General features: G+C 23.3%; 1 protein-coding gene across 5 annotated transcripts; it reads right to left on the reverse strand.

Moving 5' to 3' along the window:
- Positions 1 to 533: 533 nt before the first annotated feature.
- On the reverse strand, positions 534 to 22336 carry LOC132928331 (serine/arginine repetitive matrix protein 1-like). 5 transcript variants are annotated; one of them, XM_060992918.1, is made up of 11 exons: positions 22123 to 22336; positions 21515 to 21696; positions 18053 to 18154; positions 17814 to 17984; positions 15656 to 15846; positions 6690 to 6764; positions 6364 to 6589; positions 5884 to 6299; positions 5220 to 5326; positions 4948 to 5164; positions 534 to 1700 (listed from the first exon to the last, which is right to left on the reverse strand). In XM_060992918.1, the coding sequence occupies exons 2-11, from the start codon at positions 21637 to 21639 to the stop codon at positions 1672 to 1674; spliced, it is 1659 nt and encodes a 552-aa protein (XP_060848901.1). In that variant the 5' UTR covers positions 21640 to 21696; positions 22123 to 22336; the 3' UTR covers positions 534 to 1671. The 5 variants fall into 5 exon arrangements, with proteins under 5 accessions (XP_060848901.1, XP_060848904.1, XP_060848903.1 ...); XM_060992921.1 differs by having other exon boundaries at positions 4948 to 5155; positions 22123 to 22334; XM_060992920.1 differs by lacking the exon at positions 22123 to 22336 and adding an exon at positions 21945 to 22087.
- Positions 22337 to 23044: the final 708 nt, after the last annotated feature.

Raw genomic sequence — 23044 nt, forward strand, 5'->3', positions numbered from 1 at the left:
GCCTATATAGTCTATTGGTGGCCTTATATAGAACAAGCGCCTTTTCATGCGATAAAAAATAATCGATATTTCAGATCGACTAAAAAACCGTGTAGTGACGGTTTTCACAATGCCAATTATATATATTATTAATTTCCTGTAAAACGGAGTCACGTGTATTTATTTATTTATATTTGAGTGCAGCAAACATCTAATATCGTCGACAAACTATGGAACCGGTGTCCACAATCGTTCAAAAGCCATTTTTGCATTAATTTTTGGCGGCATATGCCTCATGACACCGAGACTAAGTCATGACGTAATAATTGTTCTCGGTGTCGATGATATCAACATTATTGCGTAAAGTGATACATTTATATCTACAATAATAACGAATGTTTAACTTGTGAAGTCGAATTGTGATGTGATGCTATTAAAATTTGATTTTGCACGTAAATGAAAATATATTTTTCGTGCTAGTTAAGATCTATGAGACGTTTTGGTTAATATTTAAATATTTGTGACACTGCAGCAATCAAACAAGAATTACCTAATTTCATACAAGTTAACATTTATTAATAATGAAATGATCTATTTAACTTACAAGTAAAATAAATTTAAGTCATGCAGAATAAATTGTATTAACAATTAAAACAGCATAGTTATTTGTCAGAATATAAATAGGATCACTCAATACTAAACAAATGAAGAAAACTTCATTGAAAATTTCTTAATCTACTAAAATATATAATGCCAATTATTGTAACGTTTAATTGAATAATCCTGTTTATATAATATTATAATAATACAAGACAATTATGTTTACTAGTTTACTAAATAATACTACTAAATAAATGGTTAGGTACGACAATATTCAAATTTAATGTAATAAATATTTATTTTTTTAAATAAATTTTATTAAATTTGAAAAGATTTATATCTTTATACTTAAATAATTGAAATTCATTTCTAGGGAAATGTTTTCATTTTGTAAGATTCTATTGAAAAAAGAAATTGATTTACATGTGTGAATTTAATATTATTAATAGTTTAATATTGTTTATCAACTTATTTATCTAACTTACAAGTATAATAATTGGATGTCATGCTAACATTTTTGAAAACATAATAAATTTATTATAGAAATTTATACACATTAGATTTTGTAAAATTTTAAAATAACTAAACTTGGTAATTTTTTTGTCTATCAATGTTCTATATAATAATGTCACACACATATAACACATATACTGTCAATTTAATTTTATGTCACAAAATTAGTGATAAATACTTAAATTATACATTAATATAATTTAATCACGTCACACTATTTTTGTGAAATTATTAAATAACACATACATTTAAGCTAAAATTAAGAAATATCAATAGAAATACAATTGAAAAATAACTGTAAATCTAATTTTCAGCTTTTTTGACTGAAATATTTAATTTGATTTTTTTTTTTCAAGATCACAATAATAAGTATAATAATTAAAGTTTTAATAAATATTGAGTATGTAAGATAAAAACATAGTTATTATAATTATAAATAATTTCATATCAATAGTATGATTTTCAAGTATTGATAAAATATTAATTATTTGGGAATTGTTTTTATCATTGAACTCATTTTTTTTTTGAAATACACACACTTAAAAAATATTAAAATCTAAATATTCGTAGCCACTCCTTTTAGTAGGGGAAGTAGTATGGCCTTGGGCCTGTAAAAATATTCAAAATATTAAAATAACATTTAAAAATAAAAGAAATGAAATGTAATATAGCCAAAATAGTGTACACACTTAGTTTTATCACTAGCATATTTTTATGTTAGTGAATAACTTGGATGGCATTTGTTATTAACAACTATTAAATTAAACTTAATAACTATAAGTAAGACTGATTTCACAATAGTGTTTGTTAAAAGTTAACATCATAAGTAGTAAAAACTAATAATATAAGTATAATCTGATTTAGTAAGCTAAGATTTTTTTAATTTAATTTTTTGCATAGATCAAAAATAAATGTTTGTAAATACAGCCTAAAAATAAATGCCCGTTAAGTGCATGTTTTTCTTGGTGAAGCATATTTATTCAATAAATATTAAGCCTAGGAGTTACTAGTAATATTAATTTAATAGACATTTAATTAATTATTAGTTTTTATCTTAAATTTACCATTAATTTGACAAAATGGAAATAGAACAAACATAAATTAAAAAAATTAAAATAAAAAAATATCAAAATATCAAAATAACCAACAATTAAGGAATAATTTTCAAATGATATAACTATTTTTAAAACAACTTCAAGTAATATATTTAAATGAGTTTTCTACTTTTATTTAACAATTAGTAACTATTTGTGTGAAAATACAAGTCTATAGACATCAAAACTAACTTGACCCACCACAACTATAACCAAGCCAAATAGACAAATATGTATACAGAATAGTTATATTATTTTGGTAAACAGAATTTTTAATCATAAGAACAAATTAAATAATACAAAATTATAAAAAGTGTACACAGAAACGTAACAATATGTGAAAAAGTCGTATAATAAATTATTTTGAATTTTTTTTATAAAAATTTAAAAAAGTGGTTTTATTATTTAATATTTACAAATAGATTTTTTTTTTAAATTATCATAGATTGTTATAAATTTAAAGAAGAGAACTGCTAAAAAATTTGTCAAAATAATTTATTTCCTGTAGTAATATTTAGAATATTTTGGAATTTATTGAATATGCGTTACATATATTTTCAGTTATAAATATAATAATCAAAATGGTGAATTTTAATTTGCTTCTAAAAAATATGTGAAGAAAAAAATAATACTAGCATAATTAATATATGTTTTATCATTTAACTATATAAGTATTTAGGATACATATATGTCATATTTATATATTAAGAAAGTAATGATGATAAAATTAACATGCAAGTATAAGTATATATTAGCAATAAAAAAAAAAAATTATTGAAGTTGTAAATTAATTTATAATAAATTATGCTATCAAAGTCTAAGATTTTACATGCAAATATAAAGTGCTATAGCCTATAACAAAATGTAAATCGTCATTGGTATTAATGTTAGTGTTTTACTATCATTTCTTTAACAAATGAAAATAATAATTATTAAATATATTTGATGTTAAAAATAAACCAGATTAAAAACTTTACATTTTAATTATACTCAGCACTAACTCAAATAGCTACTTGTTTGTAATCATCCTGTCACCATTCCGTATAAGATTTATCACCCTGTTACTAGGTAATCTTACGCCAGCAGCTTGAATTTAGAATCAATAATTTTTCCATTTCTATGATATCTTACATGTAGGTTAGTTTAATATGTAATATATTTAAGAAAAAAGGGTAACTACCTTATATATATTTGAAATTGTATTTTATTATGTTAATTGTGTTAGTATGTTTTCAGCTTGTCACTATATTGTATGTAATAGTAAGTTTTCTCCTATTTTACAAAAAGTATTATTTTATTTTAAAATATTGTTAAAAATGAATTTTAATAAGTTATTTCCTGCATTATTTAATACTAGTATTACAACAAAAATTATTGTTAAAATAAATAAAAAATCTTTATAAAACTGTCTTTTATTTTTTTAAATATTACTATGAAATATTAGTTGTTAACTATGCTATTATTTATTGCAAATAATTTATTATAATAATTATTATTTACCATTAATTGAAAATTTTGTAACACTTAATAAAAAATATAAGTATAACAAACTATTAATTGGTAGCAGGGTGATACATTTTATTCGAGTTGATGGCAGGGAAATAACAATAAAATACTATCAAATATAAATAACAAATTAGTTATAACATTAGACAAATCAACATACATAAGTCTACTTTAGAACTGGAGAGCCAGGTTGCGGACTACAAACTGAACTTATAAGGTAGTACCGAACAGAACAGAATTAATAATTATACAATATAATTTATGAATTGGATCTGAATCTGGTGGGAAAAAATAAGGAAACGATAGATTAACTATAAAATATCAATTTTATATAAAAATAGAAAAGTTAGTAATTAGAAGTGAGGACCTAACTGTGGAGGATTATGTTTGAGAAATTCCAAAGCTTCAAGTAATTAGGATACTAGATAGTAACAAAAACTAGAGGCAGGCCAAAGAAACAGTAGATTGCTGAAATAAGACAAGTTAAGGAGAGATTGGAAGTAACTATTTGAATGGTAAGGATACAGGGTGATTATTATTAGATCTTTGACAATAGTAGCCAAAACTCTAAAGACTAAAGAGAGTAGCTGCATGATGATGAAAACTCTACAGTAAACACAGCACTAGTCAGGGCTAATCAAATGTGCGGTTGGTGACTTCCCTACTACAAAGGCAGTCGTTGGAGGGATATTTGAAAATCAATATTATTGTTAGGTAACCATTTTACCACCCTTTTTTTTTTATTACAAGCCTATAGATTATTCAATTACATTCATTATCGATTATATACATTTGAAATTCGCGCACTTTTTATGTGTGAACATTACTTAAAATATTAGGTTTAGATTAGCTGGCAGCTATAGAAGACACATTGTAGGCAAGATGATGATATATCTCATAAATTATTTACCTCTAATTTAGTCTCACTCATATTTATTATGCTAACACAATACCAATGACGTTTAGAAATTTAGTTATAATAATTAAAAAGTTGGTTCTGACTGTTGAAAACTCCATTGTTTATCATAATTAACATTATAGAATTGCTAGGTTGCACAAAAAAGTAATTTTAAAGACCATAATTCATGAGTTTTAGGTTAACTGTAATGAAAGTTTCTGCAATCTACCATAAATTTCAACTAGACACTCACATTTATTATATAATTTAACTGAAAAATCTGCCTATTATTTTGATGAGACATGTAAAAGGATATAGTTTGTTACATATAAAAAGTTATTGAGTTATGAAACTTACGTGGATATGGCCAACCAGAAGGAGGCGCTTGCATTGGTGGACGTGGTGGCCTCCATGCTCCCATTGGTGGTGGGAAGGGAGGTGGTCGCAATGGAATCATCATGGGTCCTGGAGGGAAAGGTCTCGGTGGCATTCGAACAACTCCAGGAGGAGGTGGTGGCGGATACATAGGTTGTGGTTGAGGTTGCTGGAATGGATTTTGTTGTTGCTGATGTTCCTAAAAATAATAGTATAAATTCATTTAAACAAATAGTATTTTTAAGTATAATTACTTGTTGTGTAGCAGATTTTGGCTTGGATTGAGATCGTCTTTTTCTTTCTTTGGCTTCTCGTTTTCGTGCTTCCTGACTTTTATTAGGTCCTCGTTTTTTACCAATCTCTAATAATACAACACGTATGCAATATTAAAAAGTTAATGAAATTGTTAATATTTGAACATTTTTATAAAATAATTGATTTAAATAAAAATTTAAAATTCATAAAAAGTGGAATTACTTTAGTTCTATGGTGGATACCACCAATACAATTGCAGATTAGAATAATATAATATAAAATATATTAATAATATATTATTTTACTGGTATCCAATTCATGAAGATACAGTAAAACTTCTATATAACAAACTTCCATTTTACGAATTCCTCCTTATTACAAATTTATTTTGTTGCTTATTCAACTTCGTTGGAAATTTACATGGAAGTTTCACTGTATTTATAATCAACTAGTAAATTTTACTGTATTACAAAAATGGATTTACATTTATCTTATATCATTAATTATAAATACTAGTATTTATAACCACTGCTTATAATTACCTGAAGTATATATAATATAAATAATTAATAAAGAAAAATAATGAAAATACAATTTGTTGATATATTATTAAAAATGTAATGAATTATTATCATTTGTATTAACTATTAACTGTATACTAACCTCTACGCTTTATAGGTGAACGAACTGGTGGTGGTGTTCTTCTTCTAGGTGAAATGCGACGTCGTCTTTCTCTTGAACGATCCCGTCTAGGCGGTGGTGTGCGTCTTCTTCGAGGACGCTCATTAGGGTGTGGTGGACGATCTCTCAAAGGTGAAGAAAGCTCACGTAATGACGGTGGAGTAATTGGCAATTGTTGTTCATGATTAGGAGAAAATGGTCGGTTATTAGGTGACATACTTCTGTTGTACTGGTAATGATTCTCAAAATATATAGGAGATCCACTATGTCTGGGACGTTCTTCATAATGAATCGGGTCATCCTTTGATCGATGTCTATTATGATCACCTGGTCTAAAACGCATTTCTGGTGATCTAGGTTCTGGAGGAGGACCAGAAGAAAAGTTTTCCATCTTAAGTCTAAAAAGTACCATACAGATAAATTCCACAAACATGCAATATTAATCAAGAATTAATTATTTACTGTTCCAAAAAATGTTCTGGCCTTGGTGGACGATCATGGACATTTCTTTCTGGGGAGCGTTTTGGTCTATCTCTGCGTAACATATTGTTGTCAGAATTGAAATGGTCACGTTCAGGAGAATAAGGTAAAGGAGGAGAGGGTGGACGAACCATATTAACACGTGGGGATAAACTTTGATCGCGAGACATTAACCTGGTTGGACTCATAGGCATTCCATAATTTTTATCTAAAATATAAATATTCACAATAAAAATACACTTATAAATTATAAAAATATATATGTTTTAATTAAATTTTATACATAATACCAATCTATACTGACATACCGTTATCATAAATTATCTGTTGATTATTTTGATTAAAATGAACTTGTCGTTCTTCAAAATTTTGATGGTTTTTATCTATGATTCAAAATAAAATTAAAATATCTGTATTATTGTTATATTTTATTTACTTATAATAAAAGTAATAGTGAAAAATTTGTGCCATTAAATTTTGTAAAGAAATGTTTAAAATAAAATTGTTTACAACATTTGTGGCAACACGAATGCTAATTAAAACTATTAGAGCAAGTCTGAAATGTATCGATTATGTATTATATAAAACCTAGTTGATAAAAAAATGAAATTATTTAAATATTTTACGCTAGTGGGTATCACTCTACTATAAGTGTCGAGTGGGTTACCATTATAGGTGTGTTAAATTTAAATTCAATGATATATCATTATATACAAAAAATGATTCTGAGCGGAGATAATTAATTAGTCTATATCACTAAATAAATTATTATTATTGTGATATTTTTTTTATTTTGATATTGCTATTACATAAGATTTATTTAATTTTTGGCAAGAAGATTGAATTTATTATATTATTAATAATTATTATACAGTGAAACCTCCCTTATTGGACACTTTTATGGCATTTTAACTTTTGATTTTAATCATTTCTATCGTAAATTTGTGGAATTAAAAAATGCATTAACACATGAAATGACTTTGCGTCATGGTACAAAACCAACTGGTTTTTTTAATACGTGTTAGTTTTAATTTTTATTATTATCATTTTTTTACCTTCGCATTTTTAAAAATACATAAAAATAAATTACATTTATTATATACCTATGTATGTATATATGTAACTTTAAATTAATAAATCAATTTTTTTAATTATAGTTTCAATCTTTTATTACTCTAATATTGTATTTAGAGGTTTCACTGTAATATATTTATTTATATTTATATCAAATTATTACATTATTGTCATTACATTTTTAAGTCAATACCACCTTTTAAAATACAGAACATAAATAGGAAATTTCTTAAAATTAATCTATATATTTTGAAAAAGTCATTGCATATAGCAAAGTTCATAATATACGTAAACTTTTTAAGTTCCAAAAGTTAATATTTTTTAATTATAAAAAAATAATTAACATTATTTATTGTTAAAATATGGTATTTTTTTTCATATTTGAAATTGAAATGTCTATGAAAAAGAACTGTATAAATATATTTTTAAATTTTTTAGTTTCAGTATGAACTACTTAAGAGGAACACTGTATTACATTTTCAAATCTTAGCTATAAAAATGAAAATTTTATAAATTGTTTACTACAAAAGACTCTTGGTTAAAAGTTCTAATACATTTCATACAAATTCTTAATTTAAATGCTTTTAAAAAATATTGTGACTATGTATTTTTGATATTTTATAACTGCTAAATGAAAAACTTATATGAAACCATTTATTTTGACCCACATTTAATTCATAATTAAAAAACTAATAAGCAACAATTTTATGTTTATAAATAGCTAAAAAAATCTTAACTTTTTAGACAATTATTAATATTTACTCTATATTATACTATGTGTAGGAAATTTTCGATATAAATATTTGGTAAAAAATTATAAGTATCTTATTCATTTTTTAATTATACCAAAAACAAAACAAAATTTTTTTTATTGAAAACTGATATTTCTAATTTTCCTTAATTTCTTATTTGTTTTCACCGATTATTATGAAAAATATTGGGAATTTTTAAATATTATTTATCTAAAGCACAAACTAGATCCAATTTTCTGTGAAGAACCACCTTTAAAGGTTTGAAGCATTTTTTCAACTATTCGTGTGTATACAATACATTCAAATTAAAATAAATTATTATACAATTTATTAATTCATCGCTCCGCTCAGAATCTAAAAATCTATATAACAAGTCATAACCCATTATGACAAAGATTATATCAAACTATATTAGTAATATAAATATAAATTATATAGTTAAAACCTTAAGACATTTTCATTATGGCCTACTAATTTATTACATATTTATTAGCCCAATAATTTTCACTAAACCAAAGGTGCAAATTGTCTTACCTCAATTTTCAAAATTCCATCTTTAAGAAATATATTAAGTAAAACAATCATGGCTATAATTATCTCATTTGAATAGTAATTTATTGACAACAATCAACACATTAAGAATTTTTTGGTACATGCCAAATAACAGAAATGCTTCCTAGATTATTATAGACTGATATAATATAATATAATATTATAATTATAATTATAAAACAAATGCACATAATAATTAATGAAATATAGCAAAGAATTTAAGAAATTATATTCAGATATTCATATAAAAATCGGTAACCGAGTATATAATTTAAATTTATCACATTGTGTAAATGGATGTTAGTTTGAAAAAATATTTAATTTATGAGTAAAACCAATTATCAATCAAATTTAATAATATTATATTATCATTGAGGATTTCATTTTTTTAAAGGTATATATTTCATGTATGAGTTATGATATAAAAGTTAGCAACAACTAATTATAATATAATGAAAGATTTACTCGTAAATTCATTAAAATGATCCAATTTTTATGTAATATACAAATGTAAATATAAAATAAATTATTGATCTCATTTTCTAAAGATATTAGATATGTATACATTAAATATGTTTGTTTTATAAATTCTTAGGTATAATTTTGATGTTTTATTATAGACTATTATTTCTAATTAAATAAAAATGGTATTGATATGATTTTTATAAATTTATAAGATTAATTAAATTTGACAATAGCAATACTATATTTTTCAGTTTAACTGATTAATAAACTTGATATATTTTAATATAAATATTAGGGACTACTTTGAAATTTGAATATGATAGATACATGCAGGTAACATTTTATGTTAGTAAAAAAAAAAAAAAAAAATGAAAACAGTTTTCAATAAGTTTACAATATACAGTATTTATTGAAATAGACAAAAAAATGTATTTATTTCACGTAATAATTGTTTATTCTGTTGAAATATTGGTATAGACTACAATTATTTAATTATTCTAATTGGTTTAAAAATATATAAACAATTAATTGTTATATAAGATATTTAATATGATATAAGATAAGTATGACCAATGACACTAATTTTAAACTATTAATTATTATGATAATATAATTTAATATATTTAAGATTAAATTTTTGTTTAAATACACTACTAAAAGTAAACTGAGGTTTTAAATTATTATATATAAAGTTTATGTTTATAAACTAAAATAAAGTTGGTCATTAATCTTATCAATTATATTAATTTAAATATAGTTTCATATTCTACATGTCAATACTCAATGCACAACTTTACAAATAGTGTATAATATAAAATAAGAATGGTAAAATAAAATTTTTAAACTCTTTAATAAATATTGTTTAATGTACTTTTGGTACAACTAAACATATATTATAATGCTTTTACTTGATTTCTAGTCAAATTTAACTTTACTTATTAATTTTTAAAAATATATTAAATAAAATACATTTTATAAATGAATATATTTTGTTTAATAATAGTTATTTTATAAATAATTAATATATAAATATTATTAAGTAGTTTATTAATTCTCTTTAGTAACATTTTTTTAATCCAAATGTTATTATTTTTATCTTTTTAACAATCTTTTATTTTTCTTAACTTAACTATAAATTATAATTAAATAATAATGCACAATTCAATATGATTAATTTCAAACATATTATGATTAAAATTATATATATGAATAATAATTATGTATACATTTGTTAATTTAAAACATAATTTTAATGGAAATATAATGATAATTAATCAATTTGAATTTTGTATTATTATTATTATTATTATTATTATCAAGCATTGACAATCTGAACCATTACTCAACATATTATATGATTTAATGGTTTATATATATAGGGTAGGGCACTAAAAATTCCTACTTTCAAAGCTTAATTAAAAATTTAAAAAAAGCAAATGGAAATGAATTGTTATTTTATTAAAAAGAAGTACCAACATACCAATTATTTAAAATAAAAAATATTTCCTCAAATGACCTTCATCACTTCTTTCTATCATCTTCGTACAGGATATCATGCTGTTAACGTTTGAAATGAATACAAAATGAACACTAAATCAATGAACAGCCATATAACTATTGTTTGTAAAACAATAATTTATTGAAAAAGTTTGTTGTTCATTACTAAATGGCTTATCATTTTTAAACTAACAATATTTTATGAGCATTCTGATTTGAAACCATAATACAGAAAACATATTTATAAAATTTGCATTTCATGACTATACTATATCAAAATTTATTTCAGATGTCAACGCATTTTTGTATAGTCAGTGGTGCCGATAAACTATGTATAAACTTTACAGATGCAATATCTAATTTAGGAGGGTGTTAAAAAATTAAAACTGATATCGGTGCCAATGTTATAGCATTAAATAAAAATTCTAGAATTAAAATAAATTTGAAATAAGGATTATCCACACTAATAATTCTATGATAACACACTATTACTGATAACACACTCGTATAACATATATTGATCAGATCAACAGTAATTATTGTTCTATCTAAATACAAATAATTTATTTCTCAAATCACATTTTTTATGAATTATGATCAAGACAAATTGACATTCTTTAAACTATATTCATCATATAGAATATTATCCAGTAGATACATTATCTTTATATTGTATTTATGTAAATACAATTATATACAAATTATTTCTTTCTTTATTTAAAATGGGTAAAGGTATAATGAAATTTTCATCAAGTTAAGTTAACCTAAATTAGAAAATATTTTAACAAAAAAATTATAATTTTAATTTAACACGTTGACAGCCAGCGGATGACTTTATTTAAGGGCAAATATTTTTTTTTTGATATCATTTCGTTTTATAAAATTATTGTATAATAAAATTTGATGCATTGTTAAGTATTATAAATTTACAACATAATATGTTTAAGCAACTGATAAATCACTTGATATAAATTTTTCTCATCATCAAAAAATATTCAATATTAGTTTGATGCCTAAGAAAATATTCATGTTTACTAATAAATGTGATTATTATAGCCACGGTCATATGGGTTGTAGATAATATAAGGTGTGATCACTTGCATCCGTAAAAATTCTTTTATATTCTGATATTATGCGGATAACAGTAGTCATATAGCAGTGAACATATTAAAAATATAGTTATATAACATTGAACGGATCTCTAAGCATAAGATCGAAAAAAGTTGAGAACAAAATCACTAGTTTACTTCAAATTATATTGACTAAACTAGTTTTTTCAATACAATAAAATACATCATCAATTTCAAAAAAATTATTCTTAAATAATAAAATATAAAATCTTATATAGAAGGAATAGTACATTTTGATAAATTAGGAATTAAAAAAGGAGTAATTGTTTGTTACTTCTCCACAACCTCACTGTATAACCCATTCCAGGTCACAATTGTACTATATTTTTTATATACCGGTATAAGTTTCAAATAAATGTGAATAATAATTTATTTTTTACAGATTAATAGAAGCATAGTTAATAATTAATATTTCATGACACAAAAAAAAAAAAACTAGACAATTTTCTTAAATGTCACAAACTTTATTTGTTTTAACATTATGTTTTTGTTATATCTCATTAACATAATTTTTAACAATATTTTAAAATAAGGCAAATAAACAAATAATGATTTTATGATAAATGGTTTATACACACAATATAGAGACAAGCCAACAACTTACTAATATAGTAATATTATAAATTAAAATATAATAAAATATAATATCAAATATTAAAAGAAGTATTTACCCTTTTTCCATTAATAAATTATATACTTAAACCTACACGGAAGATATCGAGATACAGAAAAATGTTGACATTTTAGATTAAAAACTACCAGTGTAATGTCACTTAGTGATGGGACAATAACAAACAAGTACCAAAAAAAATAATAATAAAATATTATATTTAATTTTAACCCTTAAAAATATATATAATTTTATAGGATAGGTATAATAATAACACATTCAATTGTTGGTACTAAGTAAGCACTTGTAGTAAATTTCTTTTTCTAACACACTTTTACAGGTATGATCATAATTAATCATAATTCTGATGGATCTTATATTGCAGTATTGGATTTTTGACATCTTTGGAATCTAGTTCCTATTGCTTTCCCGATCAAATATTATCTTTTATTATCATTATCTCAATATAATATATTTATGATATTTACTAAAAGTATCACAAATTATAGCATTAAAAATAGAATGGGTATCTAAATAAATAGAACTATATTGTTAAAACCTGTTGTCTACAAATATTAAACTTAGGTGTTATTAAAAACATTGACATTTTTATTATGTATATTTGTGTTTTTTGTGGTATGTATTGTATTGCCAATATTTCATTAATAGAAATGGTAATATTTTCAAGGAAACAAAATTATATGTATCCATACATAACCACCCACAATAGGGTAAAATTTCAATAAGACCTGTATTCAACTAAAACTTTATGTTGATACAAACAGGTTGTTAATGTCTCCTTGAAAAGTTTGTTTAAAAATTATTTTCTATTTAGGTTTAATAAATTGTAACTGAAATTTAAAATTAAATTAAATATCAAAAGTATGTTTTGAACAAAATGTCTATGTAGAAAATATAATATGTATAAATAAAAAGTTGATTTAGAATTGATGTATAAAAATAATAATTAAAATCTAAAATTTAAATTAAATAATTGCTTATAGCGGAAATATAAGTTATTTCACACTACTTAATAAAAAGATAATTTACAATTAAATAAATATTATTGTTATATTATTTATTGTAAATAAATAAGTTATTAAATTAATAAAAATTATGTAAAATGTTTCATTTTAAATTATATTTTTCTTTACATATGTAAACATATAAAAAATAAATAAAAATTTAAGATTAAAAGAGACTACTAAAATAATTATTTGATCAATACACTGGGAATTCACATTTCTTCTTTAAATATAGATGCACTCTGATATAACATAGAACCTTTTGGATCTTTAATTATTCTTTATTGTAAATAGCTAATAGGATAATTATTTATATTTAAATAAATTTCATATTAAAAAAATTAATTTGATCTGTTTTTAATAGTATACATTACTTTTTCATAATTCATCAATAGCTGTGTATTATTTTAAGTAATTCATGTAAGACTCTTAACTCAATCTAGAGTATACAGACTTAAAAACACAATTATAAAATTTAAATACACAGCGATTAGAATATTCTAAACATGTGCACCTGGAGGACTTAGTTCCATGTAATAAATCAATATACTATAATTATTATTATTAATTAAAAGTAAAAATTACTAAGCAGTTAAATTAAAATCCAAAAAGTTTTTAACAGAATTCCGTTTGTAGAGAATACACCTGATACTATAATAACTAATCGAATATTTTGAGTGACTTCAGTATTCGAAAAGAATAATCCACTTTTCATTTTATTAACAATAAAACAAACAAATATAATTTCTTACCAAAAGCATTAAATTTAGATCCTAAATTAAGCTAGTATATCCTGAAAGGAACAAAGATAATTAATTATAAGAATTATTTAAACCGTGATGTTATTGATAAATACAATTTATCAAATTTTAAAATTAACTTATCTTTTATGACAGTGATAACAAAATTATTTTACCGTAGGCCAGGGTCGGCCTGGTCAGGGCCAGAGGGCCGGGATTCCTGGCAGAGCCCTTGCCGTATTATAGTTCTTGGGCCCCAAAATACAGTATTAAATTATTGAGCCCCAGAAAATAATTCCTGCCTGGGCCCTCAGGTACCCAGGCCGACCCTGCTGTAGGCAAATAAAAATTATTTTTTATGGCCAAAGAATTAGAAAAAATATACTCCTTAAAGTTAGTAGGATATTATAGAGAGGAGTATATCACAATATATTTAACAATAATTGTTGTGTTCCCTTAATGGCTTGATTTTAATCTATACAAATATAATAAAACTGAAGAGTTTATTTGGAAGTGATAAATCTCTGGGACTACCAGTTGGATTTGAAACATTATTTTTGCATTAATAGCCCAATCTTTGAGAAAGGTTAAAAACTATTGAACATCATACTACGACTGGGAGCCGAGCAATAAGAAAAAGTTAGAAAGAACACTAAACAAAACTAGGTAATAGCATGGATGGACGATACAACGCAATAGGTTAGACAGGGACTGAGAATGTCTAAATTATCAGTTAATGATGAAATACATTTTAAAAACTACAATATAAGAGGTGGTTTTTTATGGGCAACAAAGCGCACAAAGATAGCTATAAAAGTATCAAAGGAATGTCGTATTGTCTATGAATGATGAATATTAAATAATGAATTCAAAAACGATTGATTCACATACATAAGACATCATTTTAATAGGTAATGAAGTGCAAGAAGAAAGCTAATATATTATATAGAATACTTCTGTGGAACAGTTATTATAATATGATTGTGAATTAGATTTGGCTAACAGGCCATGATTGACCACATATCTTAATAACATATTATTATAAACTGTTTTTAGAATATTTTTTTAAATAATAAAATAACACAAGAAAGTTAATGTAAAAATTTGATTTGAATAAAATATTATAAAACAAGTTTTGTTAACATAAAACAATAAAATTTAAATATAAAAACAAAAAAAACCAATTTAAAAAATGTAAAAAATCATGTTTTCTTCGCTGTATTTTTTTTATATAATTTTATTGATAATAAATATTAAGTTATAAAATAATAAAATAATTTTTAAAAAACCAATATTTTTCATTCATAATGGATTTTTAAGGGTTTATAGTAATTTAAATTGATTGGGAATACAAACATTAAGATATTAATTAATATATATTAACTTGTTGCAGTAGAAAAATACCTTTTTTATCATAAATATCACCTACCTTTTGATCTACTTCCAGCTACTGAATCTTCAACTACATAAGCTTTACGAAATGAATCGTTTTGCTGAATGTCAGCTCGTATCATTTGGACTCGAATGATTTTTAATTTGTCATTTCCAAGATCATGCAATACATCAGTTTCTGGTCCTCTAAACACTGGTTTTTCAGGAGCACTCTGTGACATGTGGTACCTATTAATAAATATACAAACAGATACTTATATATATGTATATATATAAATATAATACTCATACACATATTATTATACACTAAAATATTATTTTTCACTTCAAAAGTATATATTATCACAAATTAAAAAGAAATAAAAACCATTATCGTCTTTGCAACAACTACAGACTCTATCAATTAGATTATGCTTAAATTGAATGTATAAATATCATATAATAAAAAATAATTAATACAAATTTTAATTTTTAATTAAAATAAGATTCAATAAATTATTTATCATCCTAAATTAAGATAGTAGTAATTAGTAAAAATTACATTAATATAAGTTACAAGTAACAGATGAGTTTTTCATAAATTATTAAAATAATCAATGTTATGCTTACATACCATAAACAGCACAGTACTTATCTTCTAACTTTAATGTAACACAATGAAAAAAAGGTTTAAAAGAACAAATTAGTCGATTTCAGATTATTTTTATTAATAACTCAAATAAAATGTATTAAGGTAAGTATTTTTTGTGATTATTTTATGTCTAATACCCCTGTATATTTTTATAATCCTAAAAATATAAGTAATTTAAATATTTTCAATAATTGTGAAGTATAAAAAATTGTTTTGCATTCCAAATATTAATTTTCATATGTACTCATTATAATATTACTATGTAAGTAATTTACATATAAAACAATTTATTTATTTACAAAGAATGAATTTAGGAAAATTTTAATATAAATGAGGTACATTTGAATAAAAATAAGTTCTGTAACTGTAAAAGTTATGGCATATTTTAATGAATCATATAATACTTTCTAACACCTTAACAACAAGTCAAAATGTAATTGCCATTAAAATCTGCTTTATCTTCATTAATTTTAACACTAACATTTAACTCCATAAAATCCACAAAAAAGATTGTTATTTGATTATAAGCTTTTAGTGGGCCCAGTAAAAACTTGTCCATGAACAATAGTTTGGATATTCATCCCATAAAAGATACAATACCGGATGATCAATGACTTAAAAGGGTATTGTTAATGATATATTTATATTAAACACAGATTTAGATGTAAAAATATAGAACCTACACTAGAATAATAACAAATACCAATAACAGATAAATGGGTTATAGGTTCTAATTTATTTTGCATCCACTAAACTAATTATATGAAGTTATAACAGACTTTAATATGAAAAAGCTTATTAAATATACATCATCAAAATTCCCTATTATGCAATTCCTACTTTTTATTGCAAATAAGGATATTGCATAGGTGTCTCCAAATTCCTTATAGAATTATTCAAAATGTACTAATTACCTATATATATAATTTAAATATAACAGTATTATTAATAATTATATATATTATATATATCCATAATTTCCAAATTTCAATAAATTTATAATTTGCTTTATTGTTTTTAGTTTAATTTATTATTATAAATTATGCCAATTTATGTTTTTCATATGTTAGGATAGCTAGTTAAGAAATTAAATAAAGTACACCGGTATCCACATTCTAGAGAATCTAGAATCTAGATACTCAAATTTGAATAAATTTAGATTATTTACCAATCAGCCTATAAATTACTTAAATATTATTAAAGTTCAATATTCAAATAATGGTTATTATACAATATATATCATAAATAAATATATGATTATTGATTAATATATTTATAGGTAAAGTATAACTTCTCTTTATGAAAAACCATCGTTTATAAAAATGATTACCATAGTGATGTATAGAATGTGATGCTTGCATGATTTTTGTTTAATTTTAGATACCTAATTTAAATTTTTTAGTATTAAACATAATATTTAGGTTTTTATTTCATTATGATTCATTTGTTTTGTTTTACAACATGTTATTTTATTAATATTTTGTTTATGATTTTAGCATTTAATTTAAGATATTACACACTCATTTTACACACAATATTATCATTTATCACATATAAGCCATACCTATCAGCAGAAGGTACGAAATGTTTCACAAGGCTTGCACCTTCGCCTGATTCAGGTTTCAATTTATTTCCATTTTCTCGAAATAAATTCACAGAAGTATCTAAATTCTTATATACATTGTCATCATCATCATCATCATCAGTTAATATGATTGGACTATTAACTAAATTCCTAAAGTGACACACAATATTAAGTTTAGTGTTAACAAAAACCCCTTAATGTTTAAAATATTTACTAACACAAGTATTCTGTTAGAAGAATTTCCAGGATGTACGTTTCCATTAGATTTTTTGTTATTATCTTTGGTATGAGGTGATCTTCTTCCAGAAGTAGAATCACACCTATACAAATATCAATGATATTATCATATTTAAAATATGATATTTATCAGTAAACATTTTTCACTATAACTTTTTAATGATAAAATAAATTTCAGTAATAATTATTACAAATTTCATAAAATACAAGATTTTAGTTTGTGTAAAACTCAACTCAGGTTTTAAAAAAATAATAATACAATTGTTTGCACCCTTTTGATGAATTGGTACTAGAGTACAATGATAATAATATCAAAATGATAAAACAAAAAAATAAAATAAAAATGTTTAAAAACAAAATTTCTGTTTTAAAATATACATATTATTATGAATATATAAGAATTATGACATTAAAAAATTGTATGTAAGTATTAAATAAAAAAAAATTTACACTGATCAGAAATGGTATTTTATCTTAGTTTCAATTCTTACAACCAAAAACAGATTTTTAAGTTTATACACAATTCATATAGTTGATACAAATTATATGTATATGTAAAAGTTATTTAATAGTAAATAGCATTATTTACTAATAATTAATGTTAATACATTAATGATAAACAATCAAGTAATATTTTTAAGTATTATAACATTATTTGCTAGATATACGGTAAATATTTCCTTTAACTACAAATTATGAAAATTGAGTAGAAGTATTTCTAAAGTGATGTTTGAGAAATTATTCATAAAATAAGTATGTACCTAACTCGTTTAATTGCCATACTTTTTATTGTAAGTTTGGCATTAATACATTAATAATTATGAATAATAAAAATAAAACGGGGTAAGTTCCTAAATAGTACGTTTTGAAATTTGACCATATATCGTCATTGAATTGGTATAATAACTGAGTTAAAATGTAATTTAATGATAAACATTGTTTGTAAAAAATGATTCTCAGTAGTATAGTAGCCTCTATTTCTAAGGATATTTGGATATTTTATAATTTATTTTAATATTAGAAATTTCAAATGTGGGAAGTTAAACTAATTTCAGAAAAAAATAAAATAATAATGCAATTCTATAATAATTATTACACATAATTATTATTATTACAATTTAAGCGAATTCCAATGTACCATAGAATAGTATAAAATAGCTTAAAATTAGGCTAAATATTTTTAAAATTTTTATGAATATAGAAATGATAATTTAACTTATAATGGAATTTTAAGTCCATATGATTAATATTGTTTGAATATAACAAAAAAAAAAATTAAAAATCTTTAAGAAAAAAATTGTTTATTTTATATAGTCAACTACTATATATATACTATATAATAAACAAACTATTAATACGGCACTTCCATTTATCCTGTTCATAACTGCCAGTAGAACACAATGGATACACTATTAGCAAAAATGTTATAACTTATAACATAATAAATTATATTGTTTATACATTTTTAAATTTATTTTATTCGGTTTTATACAGTATATTGCGCAAGCAATCAGAGTTGAGTAGGGTAGTCATGGGCGACTCATTGATGACCAATTAATTGTATTCTATACTAAGGCCTCAATATTCCTTTGGTCGCCGATGTAACAGTAGTACATTCCTGACGTTTGCATTTCAAACTTATTACACCCTCTCTCAAAACCAATAGTTTAAGTACTAGCATTGATGGTAACCTGAAAGTATAATCAGCGACCTCTAGGAAAATAAAGTAATGTTGGTCTCAGAAATAAAAATAAATTAAGTTGGCGTTACGAAAGAGTAATTTCAAAACCCAAATTCCTTCATGCCATCAGTCTTGTTAAGTGTTTAAATACATTTGACAAATTAAAAATGTTTTCTTTTTATTTATATTTCAGAATAATATATATTTTCTTTCATTTATATTATATTACAATGACCAATATTTTTGTATTTTACTATATTAAATTTTGTTTCTAAAATATTATCTTATGATGGCTAAGAATTAATATAATTTTATCAAATAATCAGATAACAAAATAGCTAAAAATTGTATCTAATACATATTTAAGCTTAACCAGATTAAGAAATAACTATATAATAATATGTGACATCTGAAATTCTTAAACTCATTTTAGAATGTTAATATATACTTTTTAATTTCAATATTTATAAAGAAGTATAAGAACTAAGTAGGTATAATTTTATGATAAAAATACAGATATTTCAATACCAAATTTATTGAAATAAAATAAAAGTATTTGTATTTATTTTCAAATACTTTTTAAACGAAGTAATTAAACACATATTTCAAACAGAAACCATATCAAGTATTTACATATTCTGAATACATTTGAAATATTCTCAACATGACTGCAAACCATCTATTAATAATAACTAGCCATCAATTTTAGTTATTTTAAAATTTAAACAGATTAAAATAATTATAAATATAGAATAACTTGCATGTGTAAAAAATATTAGTAATATAAATAATTTAAAAAATGGTTATTGATATTTTAATAAAATTTTCTTTAAACAAAAGAAACTAAATTTTTCTTTTGGTATAAAATTAATTTACAGTGGAGCGTCGATTATCCGCACTACAAAATTTTTGTGTACAAATTTATTTTTAGTTTAATTTAATTTAGTTTTATCATTCGTTATGTTCCTTTTATCATGTACATATAATGAAATGCGAGATTATTTTATTATCTACTATGGCTCACTTCAATGTACATAATCTTAAATTTAGCAACAAAAAAATTGATTGTTATTTCAAATAAATACATTACATATATTTTTATTATATTTTTTATGTTATGTATAAATATTATATTTAGTATTATATCTAGTAAATTAGTTTTTAACTTTATTTTTAAATTTTCTATGGTTGTTTGATTATCCGCATAAATCGATTATTCGCACCCCCTTCAGTCCCAATTAGTGCGAATAATCGACGCTCTACTGTACATCTAAACATGTAATGTTGTAAATCTGTATATAATTTCATGTTCATCATTTTTTTAACAGTTATGAATTTAATTTATACCTACAGATTTTTAAAATGTACTAATCTATTATGAATTCCAAATGAAATACTTACTTTAAATATAAAAATAATATTTACATTTTTAAGACTAGATTTCACTTTAAATAATAAATAAATCACAAATATCAACACAAATTTTGTTGTGACATATTTCTGGTAATTAATTTTTTACCTCTAAGACTAGACGATTTTCCAACTAGAATATTTTATCAATTCCATAATAAATAATAAAAGATAAAAAAAAATTTAACTAATAAGAATAACTATGTTCAAATATAAGTACAAAACAAATTCTACAATTTTAATGAAACACTGTTATTAAATATGTGAAGTAAATACGTAAAATTACCTATACTTGAAGCAAAAATAATAAAAATTTAAATAAAAAAAGTATGAGTATTTTCAATATATTTACGTTGAACGTGAAGATCCTGCAATTTGATAATCATTTCTAGATTGTCGTAGTGGTTGTGATGTTGGTGAAAAACGACCACCAGAATGACGACTGGATGGTCTCGGTTCTTTTCCTCGTTTAGGCATTCTCCAATGTTTTGTATAGCTCACAAATCAAATTCAGTTTAAATAGCACACAATAATCTAAAATAAAAATGTGATAAGACACATAACGACCATCAAGTCAATGTTAACCTAGTAGCTATAGAGCTAAATGATTTCTTAAATAAATTATTACATTAATTTGCTGAGTACAATATTACATAATTTACTGTACGCGACCAGTCATTAGTATTAAGCGTTCATAAAAATTAGTGCACGTTATGGGATACTAATAATTTATTAAATAATACGATGCATTATTTAACATCGTATTTAAAAATTATTATTACAATAAATAATAATTATGTAGGTTGGTATGTGGAGCGCAATCCAATGCCGGTGTCAGAAATTTATTTCTGAATCATTTAAAAACACTGATCTGACACCCTTCCAGATTGACCACCATATTAAAAATATAATATTTACAATAAAACGAACCGATAAAAATGTAAATTAATCTGAACTCACGTATTTTTTTTTTTCAAACTCAAAACGTCGAACAACGCAACGATCTATAGTTAGAACGGCACACGACTTGTTGCAGTCATGGGCACCGGACAATAAATGCCGCCATGTTGTTTATCAAATATTAGGCCTAGTAAGGCATCAGGCAATCGGATTTCAGATGTATGACCAGGCACCAGGATCACTATGCGCAGTGTGTGCCCTGAATCCGCCAACCAGGGTCATGCCGTGCGCAGAAGTTATTGATGTTGCTTTTAATAATTGGACAATTGGTAGATAGTAGATAATATGTCGTGTGAAACACTTTCCCCGCGCGACATTACTCCGTGAATATTAGTGTCTTGCCGAAATTCCGAATATAATATTATTATAATAATTAATAACCAATATTATGCAGGATTATAACGAAATAAACAATGATTGAGCAATAACCAAACATGGCAAATTAGATACCATAAGCACAATTTAATGTAATTTATCATATAGCTTAATTCGTGCCTCGTGATATAAAATATAAAAGCACTATTATTAGAGCCTTTAATAATGTACCTACCATATAATAAGTAGGTATAAACAATAAAAAGTTACCTAATGGCTTATACCTAAATAATGTTGATTAAACATTTTTTATCAGAAAAAATAAAGCCTTAATCATATTTCAAATTATGTGAAAAATAAAAAATAATCTACAAGGATTAAGTAGGTAGCTAACAATATAACTTTGGTTAATGAAACTCAATACTCATCCTTGAAATTGTAATGATATCAATATTAGTCATTGCCCATTAGGTAGTTATTGTAAGTCTTAAAATCCGTAAGGTAGAAAATAGGAATTCTATACATAATTATAAATATTTTAATTATAATTTAACGTACCTATATTGATGTGAAAGATAAAAGATTTACTTTAAAATTATATATTTAA

This window comes from Rhopalosiphum padi, chromosome 4 (assembly GCF_020882245.1).
Source record: "Rhopalosiphum padi isolate XX-2018 chromosome 4, ASM2088224v1, whole genome shotgun sequence".
In the NCBI taxonomy this organism is placed as follows: Eukaryota; Metazoa; Arthropoda; class Insecta; order Hemiptera; family Aphididae; genus Rhopalosiphum; species Rhopalosiphum padi.

Excerpts from the sequence above, each read along its gene's own strand:
- LOC132928331 (XM_060992918.1), bottom strand. The coding sequence starts at position 21,639 with ATGCCTAAACGAGGAAAAGAACCGAGACCATCCAGTCGTCATTCTGGT. Across the intron at positions 15,847-17,813 it reads TTCGTACCTTCTGCTGATAG|GTACCACATGTCACAGAGTG; the intron begins GTATGGCTTATA and ends ATTTATTAATAG. Across the intron at positions 6,590-6,689 it reads ACAGATAATTTATGATAACG|ATAAAAATTATGGAATGCCT; the intron begins GTATGTCAGTAT and ends TTTATATTTTAG.